The 17,917-nt window shown below is 39.8% G+C and overlaps 1 protein-coding gene across 1 annotated transcript; it reads left to right on the top strand.

Annotated features, from left to right (window-relative positions):
- The first annotated feature begins 15,879 nt into the window (after positions 1-15,879).
- Positions 15,880-17,648, top strand: LOC122799700 (epidermal differentiation-specific protein-like). Its single transcript, XM_044068932.1, has one exon. The coding sequence runs from the start codon at positions 15,939-15,941 to the stop codon at positions 16,458-16,460; it is 522 nt and encodes a 173-aa protein (XP_043924867.1). The 5' UTR covers positions 15,880-15,938; the 3' UTR covers positions 16,461-17,648.
- Positions 17,649-17,917: the final 269 nt, after the last annotated feature.

The following is a 17,917-nucleotide window of genomic DNA, read 5'->3' as shown; positions in this document are numbered from 1 at the left end:
GCAGCAGTATTTTCATGAAGATCAGTTGTGGGAAAACTCTCTGCTGTCTTTCGCTAGATGCTGGTGATATGAACATGTTGGCAGTAGTATTTTCACAAAGATCAGTTGAGGGAAAACTCTCTGCTGTCTTTCACTAGATGCTGGTGATATGAACATATTGGTAGTAGTATTTTCACGAAGATCAGTTGTGGGAAAACTCTCTGGTGTCTTTCACTAGATGCTGGTGATATAAACATGTTGGCAGTAGTATTTTCACAAAGATCAGTTGTGGGAAAACTCTCTGCTGTCTTTTACTAGATGCTGGTGATATGAACATGTTGGCAGTAGTATTTTCACGAAGATCAGTTGTGGGAAAACTCTCTGCTGTCTTTCACTAGATGCTGGTGACATGAACATGCAAAGGTCAGTTGTGGGAAGACTCTCTGCTGCCTTGCACTAGATGCTGGTGACATGAACATGTGAAGATCAGTTGTGGGAAGACTCTCTGCTGCCTTTCACTAGATGCTGGTGACATGAACATGCAAAGGTCAGTTGTGGGAAGACTCTCTGCTGCCTTTCACTAGATGCTGGTGACATGAACATGTGAAGGTCAGTTGTGGGAAGACTCTCTGCTGCCTTTCACTAGATGCTGGTGACATGAACATGCGAAGGTCAGTTGTGGGAAGACTCTCTGCTGCCTTTCACTAGATGCTGGTGACATGAACATGTTGGTATTATTTTCATACCGCGTGGGTCACCCACTGTCTGAAGAAACATTACCGCACTGCCCTGTACTGCTCTGCAATGTTTGTCCTCCTGTCAATGGGCAAAGTTTAGGAAGAGAAGAATCGATTCTAAGAAGAGAAGGTCTGCTCTGGAATGTCGCACTGTGAGAGGCACCTCTTCAGGTCACCCCCCCCCCCAGTTGTTTGGACTGGACTGGTGTCGCCACTGTTAAAGTTATACTGCACTATTCAGGTAGTCTGTGCCTTTACTCAGTGAAGACATTGAGACAGTTCTGCTGTTACGACATTCATTTACTGCACACGAGGCTTACATCTAGCTTAACAATGAAAGGTATATACATCAAAAATGTACTTCAGCTTACAGTTTTAGGTCTGTAAGAAAAGAATAGTGCCTTTTTTAGACAAGGCTCAAAAGACAAACCCACCATCGTAAATAGCACAAGTAACAAAAAACTGAGAGTAATGCTACTCAATGCCAGAAATCTAAACCTCAAAATGCACGCACTTGAGGCACTCCTCAGTATGGAGAAAATCGATATATGTGCAGTAACAGAAACCTGGCTTAAGGATCCAGAGAGCACCCCAACACTACCAGGCTACAACTCATACCATACATTTTGGCCACAGAACCCGAGCCATATCCATATTCATCAAGGATACCCACACCTCCAGGTTAGTGGCACAGCACGATGCTTCAGAGATCATCCACATGCAACTAACAACAGGCAAAACTGCAATTCAAATTGCAGCTTGCTACAGATCACCCACCATGCCCCAGGACCCCCATTCCGCATTTCTGGAAACACTGGGAAACATAAAGGTTTTACCAAACACCCTAATATTGGGTGATTTCAATTACCCAAACATTAACTGGGAGAACTACTGAAGTACTAACTCCCTTGCCCAACATTTCCTAGAATTTATAAACTCAAACACCCTGCTTCAGCTGGTCAACACTCCCACCAGAGATGACAACATATTGGACCTGGTCATTACCAACATGGGCAACCAGTGTTCCACACCAGAGGACAACCCCTCACTGGTTAGATCTGACCATAAACAAATCACTTTGGATATCCACATTCCACCCCCACCCCCGGACAAGGAAACCACCATGGAAAACTTTTCAAAAGCAAACTTCATGTTACTTAAGACCGAAGTGGAAAGTTTTAAAGCCCCCATGCTGAAGGATAATGCTGTCCAAGCTGTAAAATCCTTTACTAATGCATTCTATGGGCACCTACAAGAATGCATGGCTCGTGCCATCCCAAGAAAAACCAAGACTCACTCCTCCAAGAAAAGGAAACCAGTCTGGTGGACTCCTGCCATAAACAAGCTATACAATAGAAGGCGGAAACTAGTACAGAAAAGAGTAAAATCCCAAGAAGGGAAGACATCCCTGATCAGTATCAGCAAGAAACTACGATCCCTCATAAAATCATCCAAGGTGAGCTTCGAAAGAAAAATTGCCAAGGACTCCAAAGATAACCACAAAGCATTCTTTAGCTATGTCAAGAATCTAAGTGGCAATGCTCAGATATGCTCGGAGTTAGTGCAGAATGGCACAAAATACACTGAACTGACTGATATCGCCAACATCCTGGCAGACAGGTTCAGAGCAAACTTCACCCCCCTCTCACCTCCAAAAGGGCCCATAACCATACCAGAAGAATGTAGAATCCCTGAAATCACAGACACTCAGGTTAAAACAGCAATCTCTAAAGCCAAAAACACAGCATTAATGGGACTGGATGGTGCCCCAGGCTACATCCTACACAAGCTCAAAGATGAACTTACCCCTCACCTAAACACACTGTTCAAACTCAGCCTCTCCACAGGCTACGTACCCATAGAGTGGTGCACAGCAATGGTTATTCCACACCACAAAGGTGCAGCCACAACAGACCCTGAGAACTATCGCCCTATAAGCCTGACTAGCTTGGTCTGCAAGGCTATGGAGCACATCATCATGGAACTCATTAACAGAGACATTGGGAACCTCCAAACACAGGACCCTACCCAGTTCAGCTTTGTTAAGGGCAATGCCTCCTAAACCTGGTGGACTTCCTTGAGACAGTTACCAAGGCTATAGATGAGGGAAAAGTGGTACACACAGCCTACCTAAATCTCGCAAAGGCCTTTGACACCATTCCCCATTCTGGTATTATAGACAAGCTCACCAGCCTGAACATAAACCCCTATGTCACAAGATGGGTTGCCAATTGGCTCACAGACAGAACCCACATGGTGAGATTTGCGGGAGCTAGGTTAGACTCTAAACCGGTTACAAGTGGCATTCCATATCTTAAACATTGTGTTCCTGAAGAATAACTCTTTTCGCCTTTGGCCTATGTTTGCATATCATGGTCACGAGACACAGCTGCATACAAGAGTTCATGTTGACCTGCTTGTAGATAATAATTTTATAAAGCTGCATAGTTTATAAGAGATAAAATATTTTACTTCTGATTCTTATTAACAATGAATGCCAAGCTATATAGTTTTGCCAAGTTAGGTAACTGAGTTCCAGCTGAGTGCACTCTATACACTGAAATGCAGAACATTTACTTCACATTTTCAGAAAAATCCACAGAAATCCATTTTAACCTGTTCTTTACTCTCACATCCCTGATTATTTCAGGATTTGTCCCTGGTCCTGTTGAGATTTGTCCCTGACTCGGTTGGGAGCTATGCTTTGTTAGATAAAGAAGCAAATTATAATAATAATCAAACAGCATTTCTACTTACCTTTTGGGCTGTTGTTCTCCACAGTAAACCAATAATCTGACCTGCCATTCCATGAAAAGTTGGTGAAAGGTGTATGTGGTGTCTCTTTTGTGCTGTACAGGTACAATCCTGACTGTTTCTTTTACTAGGAACCAGGGAAGCTGTAACCAGGGCTGCCACATTTATAACAGATAAAAATCTGACAAAAGCCCTTCCCGTTGCTCCTTCCACTTCCCTACCCCTTAGTAAATGTACATTGCATCTTTCTCAAAATTACAAATCGTGTTAATGACAGTTTTGAAAAAAACAGCAAATAATTTGCTAAATGCAACAGACAAGCAAACCTATAAACATTTACACATCTTAAAAGATATGTTGTAATATTGTTTTAGCATCTAGTATGTTTGTTGAAACTATTGCATGAGACAAACACAAAACTTTTAAAAAACATACTGAGGAAATGAAAACAAACAAGCAGGCATTGTATTTGTACTCCGTTTTCTTCAGTGTGTGTTTTACAATTTGCCTGAAAAGTCATTCCTTAGTCATCTCTATGATACACTTTATATTGAAGACAAATATATGTGCAAGTTTCCCAGTGAATTAAATAAAATGTCTCTGGAAGACATATCCATGGTTTCACATTAATAAAAAAAGAAGACAGATACCTTTGTGTGCTTCATCTAATTCCCTGCAAAGGGTCACATTTCACATCAACAGGATGCCAGTTAAAGAGGAAAAAAGATTATTATGACAAAATAATCTAAATACAAACAGGAAAGCCAAATAAAACAATGAACAGTTTGTGACGTGTTTAGCTCTCAGAATGATTCCAAATGCCCTACAAGTACAGATTAAAACCAGATTTCTTTACAATAGACCCTGAATTCTGGACTTACTGACAGAGACTCTGATTTCCTGACTGACAGATGACAGCACTAAGTGTAACAGGTGTCCCATTATGCATTAGCTTACAGATGAAACATTATTTTATTTGCTGACTGGGGTCACAGCTGAGGAGACAGCATTTTCATTTGAACTGACCAAGCTAACAGAAAAGTTCCACATTCGTGGAGAAGAAAGGGTGACAGTTTACACATTTAGGGTTTTACAACCATACAAGGAAGCAAAAAGTTACACATAAGGGGTTAAATCACCAGGCACAAGCTGTTATAAAATGATCAACAAGTTCAGGTAAACATTTTGTTTTGGATGACCATTGTTTATTACAAGGTCGACAAGTCTGGGTGATTAGGAAAATCTTTGTTTCTAAACAAATAACCAGAAATCTATGGTAAAACTGTGAAACCCAACTGCAACCTACAGTTTCATGGATGACATGTAGGTATTGCTGATCCATCTACTCCTGGAACCACCGTTGAATAATACATGCCTTAAGCAATCAATAAAGCCCAACAGGGTGTGTGTTACTGTGTAAATAATGCCTGCCCTGGGGGGGGGGGGGTTCTACATCTGTGGAATGATATTATTTCCAGAATAACAACACTCATTCTGGAGGGTATTATTGTATTTAGAGACTGGGCAAACTGTTGAATTGTTTTGTATTTGTTTGCTTCTGATTTTTTTTTTTAATTACTACATATATTGTAATAATTTTGATGTAAAATAGCTCCTCCGCCTCAGACTTGCTGTAGTATATGCAGGCAAATCATTGGGGGACTGTAGTCACTAACTAATGAGTTATATGTGAGTTTCAGACTTTATCATAGCTCTCAACTAAGCAGGGACAAATCTCAACATAATGTAGGACAAATCCAAAAGTAATCAGGGACAGTTTTAAAATACTAGCACTATTAATTTAAGACATTGACAGAATTAGAGAATGTGAATCGATATATATTTTCTGATCTAAAAAATAGTCTATAAATCTATTTATTGTCATTGTTTATTGCGTGTAATTTGCCACCTTTCTCCAGTTTTAGGAGGGATTAAGAAAGACAAAGCCAAAATTTGAGCCAAAATCAGGGCTGTACCTAAAAATCAGGGACAGGTGAGAGGTATGGACTTCATATCCTTTAGAAAAGTCTACTCTACTGAGTATGTTCCCTATCATTTGCTGCAAAAGTTTAGTTAAACTCCATAAATCTGTTATTTATAAATTAAGTGGCAGGCACATGAACGGACTCCCTAAGATTTAGCACAAACCCCCTGTATCCCTCTTTTCATGACTAAGTTCTGACTAAGGAAGAAGAAAGAAGTAACAATCTACTTTCCCTGAAACAGAGTTTTACCGCAAAGATTATAGCCTATCTGTTAACTTTGGTGGCCATACTTACTTCCATAACATGCTGTCACTGATAGTTTTTTTTTCTCATCTGAATCTGGCCATAGTACAGACTGGGTTTTGGCCCACTCTGTTCTGCCTTGCTGCGCTCAGGCTCCACTCTGCTCCCCTGCCCTACCCCCATTCCCACCCCCACATCAATTAAATGTATATATCCATAACCCCACACACTGTTCATCAACAAATAGCAGAACACTTTCCAACAAATAGAGTGCTCGTGAAGGTTCCATTCTACATACATCAACCAATCACATCCCAGTAGTCGGGTATCAGTACACAATACTCAACCCATCTAGTTAGTACCCTTCAATCAGTTATCCAATAGGGCCTAACAAGTTAGCAATCTAAATACAATCCCCCCATCTACCTACCAATTATGATATCATTACTCTCTACCCAAACACTTTAGCTATATTCAATCTCTAGTCATATATCTACCCTATTATCTCTAAACCATATACAATAATCTACAAGTGCTACTAAAATGAAAAACCTTAATAGAAACCACCTAAATTTAGCTTTCGTACTCATCATCTCTACTGTACTGCTCTCTCTCTCCTGTCCTTGCTAACATCACTGAATTATATACCAGCCTCAGTCAATAACATCCCTTGGCAAACCTCCTCTGTACCTCCCTTAGATATTCCTTTAAACCACTCCATAGCCCCAGGCCTCATCCACTCCAGTCCTTTAGAATACCAACCATATAAACTCCTACCCAGTATAAGTAAATCCCATACTTATCATAAGCACATTAAACTACAATACAAGTTTATAAAACTCCTTTTACACCTTGTAAAGGAGTTAATTCACTCCGGAGACATACTCTCTAACTATGGTCCCACCCTCACACCTGATACAATTACCAACCCAACCCCTGTAAACTATGAACTACTACACAAAAAAAAACAATCCTCCCTTCTCTTCCTCAGTATGAATGTAAGAAGTATTACGCATAAGATACACAACCTGCATGCTTTACTCTCCCTTTATACTCCTAACATCATTGTACTAACAGAAACTTGGTTAAAACCCAGCATCAGTAATAATGAAATTGTTGCCCCAGGATACAATATAGTACGCAAGGATAGTTCAACCAAAAAAGGGGGGGTGTCAGTTTTGTTTAAAGAACACCTAACACTAGACTATCTGGAAAATTACAGCCCTGACTTTGGAAACGCAGAACTAATCTTTACTAAACTAAAACTCAACCCAAAAAAGCACATTAACATCCCTGGTAGTTACATCCCTCCAGGAAACAATATCCACACGCTAGAAAACATACTACACTGGGCCTGTAATTCACTCCCACAAGAAGCAGTCCTGCTGGGAGATTTCAATACTGACTGGCTAGACTGTTCCTATCTGAACCCAACATCACACATTAACCTACATGGATTTACACAACTGATCACATCCCCTACAAGAACTGACAAAACTACCAAACGCCAGTCTATTCTTGACTGGATTTTAGTTAACAATCCCTCCCTATCATCAAAAGCAGGCTGCCTTCCTGATGGTCTGAGTGACCACTTGCCAGCCATTCTTATATGTTCCTGCACCTTCCAAATTAACCATACCCCATACCATACAATCAGAAGCAAAAAATACTTCAACCCACAGAAATTCATCTCAGCCCTATAAAGCTGTAACTAGGACTCTCTCAAACAGCTGCCTCTAGATGAAGCAGTCAATAACTTTTCTAGATATTTTAAATAGCCATACCCCCCCCAGAACCATTAGAGTTAAATCCAACTACGCACACTGACTGAGTAAGGAATGCTGATCCCTTCTCAAAACACGCCTGGAAACAATACCACAAACACAAAACCCAATCTAAAAAACTAATATTTCTAAAACTTCAAAACAAAGTTAAAAAACTCATCAAACAGCATAAAACCAATTATTACCACAATATTCAGTAAAAACACCATAATAGCCCACAAAAATTTGGGGCTGCAGTTAATAACATACTATCTCCAGGCAAAACTTCCACACCCACTCCAACCTCTACTACCAACTCTGAAAAATATAGCAACCCAATTTAATACATATTTCACAGAAACTATCCTAGCCCTGGCCAATACAAATAACATCTCCAATAACCATGCCCCAATAACCCCCCAGCTCAGCAAACCTACTCAAAACAGCCCCAGTCTATTTACTCTACAGGCAGTGATAGTAAATACCATAAAAATACTGCATAAACTAAAACCAACTACCTTAATCACAAACAATCTACCGGCTGAATTTCTGAAAATAGCAGCAGAAGGAATAGCTTATCCAGTAGCAATACTCAAACAGATCAAAGTCAGAGTGCATAGTTCCTGCTATTTGGAAAATATCCCATATAATACCTCTTCAGAAAGGAGGCAACTTGACCGAACTTATTAACTATCGCCCATTTGCTATCCCATCACCCCTATCTAAACTCCTAGAGAGAGTGGTCCATACTCAACTCATGGACTACCTCAACACCCATAACCTACTATCAATTACACAACACGGATTTCACCCCATCACACTACCACTACAGCCACGTATTTCACCCCCATCACAGTACCACTACAACCCTCATGTCCTTTACAAATACAGTCAACCACCATAGAAGTTTAGGACAGCTCGTATCCACTATATGTTTAGACTTATCCAAAGCCTTTGACATGGTAAACCACAACAAATTGATCAAAGTCTTCTCCTCCCTAAACTTTAGTAGACCCACTGTTACCTGGTTCCAAAACTACCTATCAGGGCAACAGCAGGCCATACTGTGGTTACAACACATGTCCTCTCTCCTCCCAATCTACCTAGGAGCCCCACAAGGCTCAGTTTTAGGACCACTACTCTTCTCTCATTTTACCAACCAACTCCACACTTGCACTCATCATGCATCTGTGATACAATATGCAGATGACTCTACTCTCATATGCTCTGCCCCCACCATACAGGACCTTTCCACACCATAACCCAAGATTCATTTCTATCAGTAGAATCCTGGCTTATCAAGTCTCAGCTCATTCTAAACCCTAATAAAAGCCAGCTTCTTCTCCTGTACCACTCAATAACTCCTCCTACACACCCAAATTTAACCCTAGAGTCCAAAAACAAAACTATTATCACCCCAGTGATTCATACTAAACTACTAGGGGTCAAAGTTGACAATAATCTAAAATTTGATATCCATATAGCCCAAACTATCAAAAACGTTCATAAAAATTAGGGCTCCTTTACAAGAACAAGCAATTTTTAACTAGATCCACAAAAGCTACCATTGCCCAGACACACCTCCTGTCACCCCTTCTATATGCCTCCCCAATATTAACTAATCTACATAAAGCAGATCTTGCAAAAGTGGAAACATGTTACAATAAGTATCCAGGTTCGCTACTAACTCCACATATAGGTCACACCATTGCACTGCCCTTAAACAACTAAACTGGCTAGAACTGCCTCATCTGCTCCAATACAAACAACTAACCTTTGCCCACAAAATACTCCATGAACCAGATAAAACCCCTGCTCTAAAAAATCTTATACAACCTTACCACATCTAGAACACTCCTTTCCAGTGACAAATCTCCTATTATAATCCACCAACTCTAATAACTCATCTAGGGAATCCTTATTCTCAAACATCATTCTTAAAATGTGGAATAAACTACCCACCTCCATCTCCTCAACGTGTCCCATAGTACACTTAAAAAACTCCCATCTACTGACTTAGAAAACACCTGGCTTTGTTCTTGCTACCCGCCTGGTTAACTCTATATACTGCATATCTATACGCACCTCTTGATTGTTTGGCTCTACACTTCATAGTTACATACTTCATATATAGTTACATACTTCATATATAGTTACATACTTCATATATAGTTACATACTTCATACATAGTTACATACTTCATATATAGTTACACACTTCATACATAGTTACATACTTCATACATAGTTACATACTTCATATATAATCATATTTCCAACCTAGCTTGCCTTCCTCCTCCCCCCCCCCTCTCTCTCTCTCTCTCTATATATATATATATATATATATATATATATATATATATATATATATTTATTTATTTATTTATATATACTCAAGTACCTCAAGTTATATTAAGGCTTCCCCGATAAATGGGGAGGGTTGCATCAGGAAGGGCATCCAGCGTAAAACCTCTGCCAAATTACTTATGTGGAGAACATTTCAGATTTCCATACCAGATCAGCTGAGGCCCGGGTTAAAAACGACTGCCACCAGTAATGTTAGCCAACAGGGTGCTGGCAGAAATTGGGCTACTGTTGGCCGAAGGAAAAGAGGAGGGTGAAGGCATGCCCGAAGGCAGGAAGGGAGGAGGAAGGTTAGGAGTGTAGTAGTGAAGGTAGGAACTTTGAATGTTGGCACTATGACTGGTATAGGAAGAGAGCTAGCTGATATGATGGAGAGAAGGAAGGTTGATATAGTGTGCATGCAAGAGGCCAGATGGAAGGGAAGTAAGGCTAGGTGTATAGGAGGCGGGTTCAGATTGTTCTATCATGGTGTGGATGGCAGGAGAAATGGGGTAGGGGTTATCCTAAAGGAACAGTATGCAAAGAGTGTTTTGGAGGTGAAGAGAGTGTCTGACAGAGTGATGTTTATGAAGCTTGAAATTGATGGTGTAATGATGAATGTTGTTGGTGCATATGCTCCACAAGTTGGGTGTGCGATGGATGAGAAAGAAACATTTTGGAGTGAGTTGGATGAAGTGGTGGTGAGTGTACCCAAGGATGGGAGACTAGTGATTGCAGCGGACCTCAATGGGCATGTTGGTGAAGTGAACAGAGGGGATGAGGAAGTGATGGGTAGGTATGGTGTTAAGGAGAGGAATGCAGAAGGTCAGATGATTGTGGATTTTGTGAAAAGGATGGACATGGCTGTGGTGAATATGTATTTTAAGAATAGGGAGGAGCATAGGGTGATGTACAAGAGTGGAGGAAGTTGCACACAGGTGGATTATATCCTATGTAGTACGGCCAGTCTGAAGGAGATTGGAGACTGTAAAGTGGTGACTGGGGAAAGTGTAGTTAAACAGCATAGAATGGTGGTCAGTAGGATGACGTTGGTGATCAAGAAGAGGAGGAGGAGTGTGAAAGCAGTGCCAAGGATTAAATGGTGGAAGTTAAAAAAGGGTGATTGTGAGGTGGAGTTCAGGGAAGAGTTAAGACAGGCACTGGGAGGCAGTGAAGAATTACAGAATAGCTGGGTAACTACAGCAGAGCTAGTAAGGGAGACTGTTAGAAAGGTGCTTGGTGTGACATCTGGACAGAGGAAGGAGAACAAGGAGGCCTGGTGGTGGAATGAGGAAGTACAGGAGAGTATACAGAGGAAGAGGCTGGCGAAGAAGAAGTGGGACTGTCAAAGAGATGAAGAAAGTAGACATGAGTATAAGGAGATGAGGCGCATGGCAAAGAGAGATGTGGTGAAGGCTAAGGATAAGGCGTATGGAGAGTTGTATGAGAGATTGGACATGAAAGAGGGAGAAAAGGACCTGTACCAATTGGCTAGACAGAGGGACAGAGCTGGGAAAGATGTGCAGCAGGTAAGGGTGATAAAGGATAGGGAGGGAAACGTACTCACAAGTGAGGAGAGTGTGTTGAGTAGATGGAAAGAGTACTTTGAGGGGCTGATGAATGAAGAGAATGAGAGGGAGAGAAGGTTGGATGATGTGGGGATAGTGAATCAGGAAGTGAAACAGATTAGCAAGGAGGAAGTAAGGACAGCTATGAAGAGGATAAAGAATGGAAAGGCTGTTGGCCCAGATGACATACCAGTGGAAGCATGGAGGTGCTTATGTGAAATGGTAGTAAAATTTTTAACCAGATTGTTTAATGAAATTTTGGAAAGTCAGAGGATGCCTGAGGAATGGAGAAAAAGTGTTTTGGTACCTATCTTTAAGAATAAGGGTGATGTGCAGAAATGCAGTAACTACAGAGGGATAAAATTGATCAGTCACAGTTTGAAGTTATGAGAAAGAGTAGTGGAAGCTAGGTTAAGAAGGGAGGTGATGATTAGTGATCACCAGTATGGTTTCATGCCAAGAAAGAGCACTACAGATGCAATATTTACTCTAAGAGTGTTGTTGGAGAAATACAAAGAAGGTCAGAAGGAGTTGCATTGTGTCTTTGTGGACTTAGAGAAAGCATATGACAGGGTGCCTAGAGAGGAGTTGTGGTATTGTATGAGGAAGTCGGGAGTGGCAGAGAAGTATGTAAGAGTGGTACAGGATATGTACGAGGGTAGTGTGACATTAGTGAGGACTGCAGTGGGATTGACAGATACGTTTAAGGTGGAGGTGGGATTACATCAAGGATCAGCTCTGAGCCCTTTCTTATTTGCAGTGGTGATGGACAGGTTGACAGATGAGATCAGACAGGAGGCCCCGTAGACTATGATGTTTGCAGATGACATTGTGATATGTAGTGAACGTAGGGACCAGGTTGAGGAGACCCTGGAGAGGTGGAGATATGCTTTAGACAGGAGAGGAATGAAGGTCAGCAGGGCTAAAACAAAATATATGTGTGTAAATGAGAGGGAGGGTAGAGGAATGGTGAGGATGCAGGGAGTAGAGTTGGTAAAGGTGGATGAGTTTAAGTACTTGGGATCAACAGTTCAGAGTAATGGTGAGTGTGGAAGAGAGGTGAAGAAGAGAGTACAAGCAGGGTGGAATGGGTGGAGAAGAGTGTCAGGAGTGATTTGTGACAGATGGGTACCAGTAAGAGTGAAAGGGGAGGTCTACAAGAGGGTAGTGAGACCAGCTATGTTATATGGGTTGGAGACGGTGGCATTGACGAAAAGGCAGGAGTCAGAGCTGGATGTGGCAGAGTTAAAGATGTTAAGATTTGTACTGCAGGTGACAAGGGTGGACAGGATTAGGAATAAGTATATTAGAGGGTCAGCCCAGGTTGGACAGTTTGGAGACAAAGCCAGAGAGGCGAGATTGCATTGGTTTGGACATGTGCTGAGGAGGGATGCTGGGTATATTGGGAAAAGGATGTTAAGGATGGAGCTGCCAGGTAAGAGGAAAAGAGGAAGGCCTAAGATAAGGTTTATGGACGTGGTGAGAGAGGACTTGCAGGTGGTTGGTGTGAAAGAGCATGATGCAGAGGACAGGAAGAAATGGAAACAGATGATCCACTATGGCAACCCCTAATGGGAACAGCCGAAAGAAGATGATGACTGGAAACCGTTTGATGTATTCATTTGTTAACAGTGCTAATGTTTTATCTCCTTTGGTTATTTATGGCTTGTAATTTGTAATTTATATAATGGCTTCTAATCTGTTATTTTTTTATAATGTGTGTCTTTTATTGCTAGAGTTTTTCTCCCTGTGCCTCCGCTGAAAAAGGAACTGTGTCCAGTCGAACTTTCTCAGTAAACAAATGTTAAATAAATAAATAATAAAATGCATTTTAATTCAAATCCTGTTGTTCTAGCAACTTTTTAAGTTTATAAGAGCAATATTTAACTGCTATTCGTATTTTTGAACCTTTGCAGACCCCCATTATTTTAGACTTTACACAGATTTCTTGAGCTAAGGGATTGAGAGGTACAAGCACCTCTTAATTTTAAAAGAGTAGCATCTACTGCTTTCTCTCTCTCTATGACACACACACAGACACACACACACACAATTCCTTTTTCATGCTCATAAGCACCCCTACACATAGCTCTCAACATTCTATCTCCCAAATGTGGAATACTACCTGTCATAATGTGGAACACCTGAGCTTACTGACAACTTCAACTAGGGAACTCATAGGATGGTTAAAGTGTGTTACTTTATACTTATAAAATATTACTTTGATGAATTAATATGACTCAGTATTACTTACCATGGATATTAGTTAAAAAAATATTAACACTGAATTTATGATAGACACTTTCCATGTGGAACAAGGAGGAACATGGACATTTTATGACTCAGAATGAGGAATGTTCCTCATAATTTGGTACATGTGAGAGGTATGTTCGTACAGTCATACACAGCAGAGACATAAACACATACACACTTATATATATATATATATATATATATATATATATATATATATATGTATATGTATATATATATATATATGTATATATGTATATGTATATATATATGTATATATATGTATATATATATATATATATATATATGTGTATATGTATATATATGTATATGTATATATATGTATATATGTATATGTATATATATGTATATATATATATATATATATATATATATATGTATATATGTATATGTATATATATGTATATGTATATGTATATATATGTATATGTATATATATATATATATATATATATATATATATATATATGTATATACATATATATATATATATATATATATCAGTCTATTTCAGATTGTCGACGTTTCGAAATGCAGACATCCATATGGCCGACAGTTTGAAACGCCGACAACCTGAAATAGTAGTGCAAACTACTACAAACAGTGTTGGGCAAGGGGCAAGCCCCCCTGCACGCCCTCATGGGGGGCTGTGCCCCCCCCCCCCCTACTTAAATATTCTCACTTCGAGATCGCACTACAGTGCAGGGAAGGGGAATCTCCCAGTTCCACACTGTAGCGGGATCTCCACTATCATTTGTTGGCCTTTCAAATGTTCGCTCATATGGTGTCAGCCATATGGTTGTCGAACATTTGAAATTTCGGTCAAATGAAGGGCTCCTATATATATATATATATACATTTGTTTTAGTTTTACAATTGGTAAACACCAAAAGCACATTTGTTGGAGCATAAACTCATGGTGGACTGTATCTTGGTTACATTCCGAGTCCATGAAGCTGCGGACAGTGGGCATTACCTGGACATTAGTGCCCTGCAGGGCTACGTTTGTGATGATGTTTAAAACACAGTTACTCCTTCTCCCTCTTTGGTCAGTTGTGTGGTGTGAGAAATAAAATTAAAAAAATGTCAAATGTCCTGAGATTTTACGACAAAAATATTTCATGTTTTCTTTAATAATTGCATAAACCAGTTATTTTATATCTAAAACACGTAAATATTATATGAAACAGCATAAATTACTCAAATGTGAAAAGAATAACCTTTTATTTTGGTAAAAGAAAAAAAGTGAAGCTCTATCCTTTGCATTGGCCATGGGTAGGTTTTCTCCTTCAAAATCTGATGCTTCTTTCAAAAATAGCCCCCTCTGGCCATTTGAAAAGGTGGCAACCAGTTGCGCATTCTGTAAACAAAACATGTTAGTCTATCAACTTTCTAAGTTTACATGATTGTTATTTAAATTTTGACCCTGATTTTGGTTTTTGTCCCTCCAATATTATCTAGGGTTACCACATGTCCCTCTACGAGAGGGGCAGTCCCTGTTTTGGGCAGTTGTGTCCTGTGAAAAATACAAGAATGTCAAATGTCCTGAGATTTTTAGGATAAAAAAATATTTTATAAGTTTCTTTAATAGTTGCATAAAACAATTATTTTGCATCTGAAACACCGAATTGTTATGGAAAAATATCGCGAACCGAAATGCTACAAGAATATGCTTTTATTTGGTAAAAAAGTGAAGTTTTGTTCTCTGCACTGTTCATGGGTATATTTTGCCCTGCAAAATCTCACCCTGCTACCAAAAAAAAAATGCCCCACTTTGGGCATTTGAAAAGGTGGTAACCCTACTTTGTCCAGAATCTCGTTCTAACAGGTTGAGAGGTATGACTTTACCTTAGTGCGAAAACAAAAGCTCATCACTGTTGCATAACTTTAGTTGTTTCTGTTGCTTCATATATTTCAGATCCAGTTTAATTATTTTATGCAGCTGTTAGAACTGTTAGAAATAACTTAGGAAACATTTTTTGTCCCAAAATCTCTCCTAAATTGTCTTTTTTTTCTAGGACGCCAAGTGCTCAAATCCTCTGGAGCAAAGGTGACAGATAAGGGCTTCTCACCCACCCCCCTCTGAACTCCCTTTTCGCGCGGTTGCATTCTAAGAAGTAACGCGCCCTAATTGTAATAATTGTAACCAATCAGGGCACAGCAGGCGGGCACAGGCTGCGCGCGGACAGTATAAATAAACGCTGCAAAGCGCTGTGCAGGAGAATCTCCAGGATCTCCAGTCCAGTCCTTGCAGACATCAGCAGAGCCAGATCGCCAGATCACCAGATCACCATGAGTAAGATCATTGTTTACGAGCATCCTGATTTCAAGGGGCTTCACAGAGAATTTACTGATAGTGTCTCTGACCTGACACTGGAGGACTTCAATAACCAGATATCGTCTTTAAAGGTAATAGGACAGCCCTGGGTCAGTTACGTTCACACTGATTACAAAGGATGGGCTTGGCTATTTGAAGAAGGTGACTATTCATCGATTGATCGCCCCGGTACAATTTCATCCCTCTTGTTAATCACTGAGAACCTGGATGACCCAGAGATCACTCTTTATGAGCATGCAAACTATGCAGGCAGGAGCAGAGTTTTCAAAGAAGAAACCAGTCTTACTAAAGGGGGCTTTAATGACGTTGCCTCTTCTCACATAGTTCAGCGAGGGGCCTGGGCACTGTATGAGCATACGAATCGAGGAGGCTGGTTTTGGCTGGCCAGGGCAGGAGACAGAGCTCCAGATTATGGAACTGGTGGATTCCATGACAAAGTGTCGCACGTCTATCCCCTGAAAGCAGGCAAACCCTAATAAAGGTAGAATTGCAGTCGGACAAACTGAAGAATGGAATTTCATCTGTCAAAGAGATCACCCAATTTGTTGCTGTGAATAGAACTTATTTATGAGAAAATCTGCACCACTACCTTAACCAAAGAGTATTTGAAATGAGTACCACAGAGACATTCACATTCAAAAATGAGCCTACGTTTTCATTAAATGTTATAGCGTCAGCAGGTGTTGAATCATCATTTAATGTTTCAAATACATTTACTGTTGAGAAAGGGAAAACTGAGTCTGTTACTAATAGGCACAAAATTGAAGTGAATTTGCCATGCACTATCCCCCCACATACAAAGCAAATAACATACATAATGGAAAAGATAGAATCGTTCACTGTTCCTGTAGAATTAACAATCACTAGGGGAAGTACAACTAAAATTGAATATGGGGAGTACCGCTGTGTAGGTGGTACTTCCATCGATTATGAATTTGCATTAGAGAAACTGCCTAAAATCTCTGGTTAGCAAAGCTGACAGTCATTTCCTAGAGCTATTGACATCTTTATTAGCAAACGATTGTTATGCATTACAACACTTTAACAGGTACTGTAGCATAACTTGCAGAAGGGTACAGATAAATGAATATGTGCATTAAATTAAACTTTTAGTCCTGAGCTGATTGCATTACATTAGTTCTGATTTGCAGGGTGTTGTTTTATCAACATTTTAAACACTGCAGCCAGACTTTAAACTTTATGTCTGTCTTTAGAATAAGTTACCTTATGTGTCGTTTGGTAGTTTAATTAAATTAGCTTTAAACTAGATGGTAAGAAAAGTAGGGTTATCATTGTGAGAGAACATATAGCACAATGTTTCTGTCAGATGACAGTTTACATTTTAAAATCACAATTACCAAGTTTGGTGTAAAGCAATAATTTTCATAAGGTTATCGAATTCTTTTTTCCTGTTAAAACATATAAATCATTTGCAAAGTTTAATCTGATGTGCACTGCAATCATAACGTACTTAATGGGGTGGTCATCTAAAACAGATTACAATGTTATGTATTTTGGGGCATAATTCATTAATCTGACTTTCAGTAATTTTCACTTTCTTGAGATGGTCTATTTTGATGTTATTTTGCAATCAGCGATGTGATTACAAATTGCTGCTCCCACCTAATGACTTGATCACTAATAAAATTAACTCTGAATTACAACTTATTTCCGAAAATTATTTGTTGATGTAGCTCTGTGATATAACTAACAAGCCGGAACTATATACATCAGTGTGTGCGTGTAATCATGATCCATGTCTTGCTTTGTTTCTGAACTACAAGCCAAACAGCAACTCTTGTTTGTTGTATCGTTATAACATCGATAATATTTTGCCGTTCGACTCCTTCGTTACCTGACTATTTATTTATTTATTTGATTTTACATTTGGTCACAGGGACATGAGCCCTTTTTCAGCAGAGGCCCAGGGAGA

The sequence above is a fragment of the Protopterus annectens genome, chromosome 4.part0 (genome assembly GCF_019279795.1).
Source record: "Protopterus annectens isolate FY-2018-M chromosome 4.part0, PAN1.0, whole genome shotgun sequence".
Lineage (NCBI taxonomy): Eukaryota > Metazoa > Chordata > Ceratodontiformes > Protopteridae > Protopterus > Protopterus annectens.
This window is presented reverse-complemented; position numbering and strand designations above follow the sequence as displayed.

What these genes read in the sequence shown, in the direction of transcription:
- LOC122799700 (XM_044068932.1), top strand. Translation starts at nt 15,939, where the DNA reads ATGAGTAAGATCATTGTTTACGAGCATCCTGATTTCAAGGGGCTTCAC.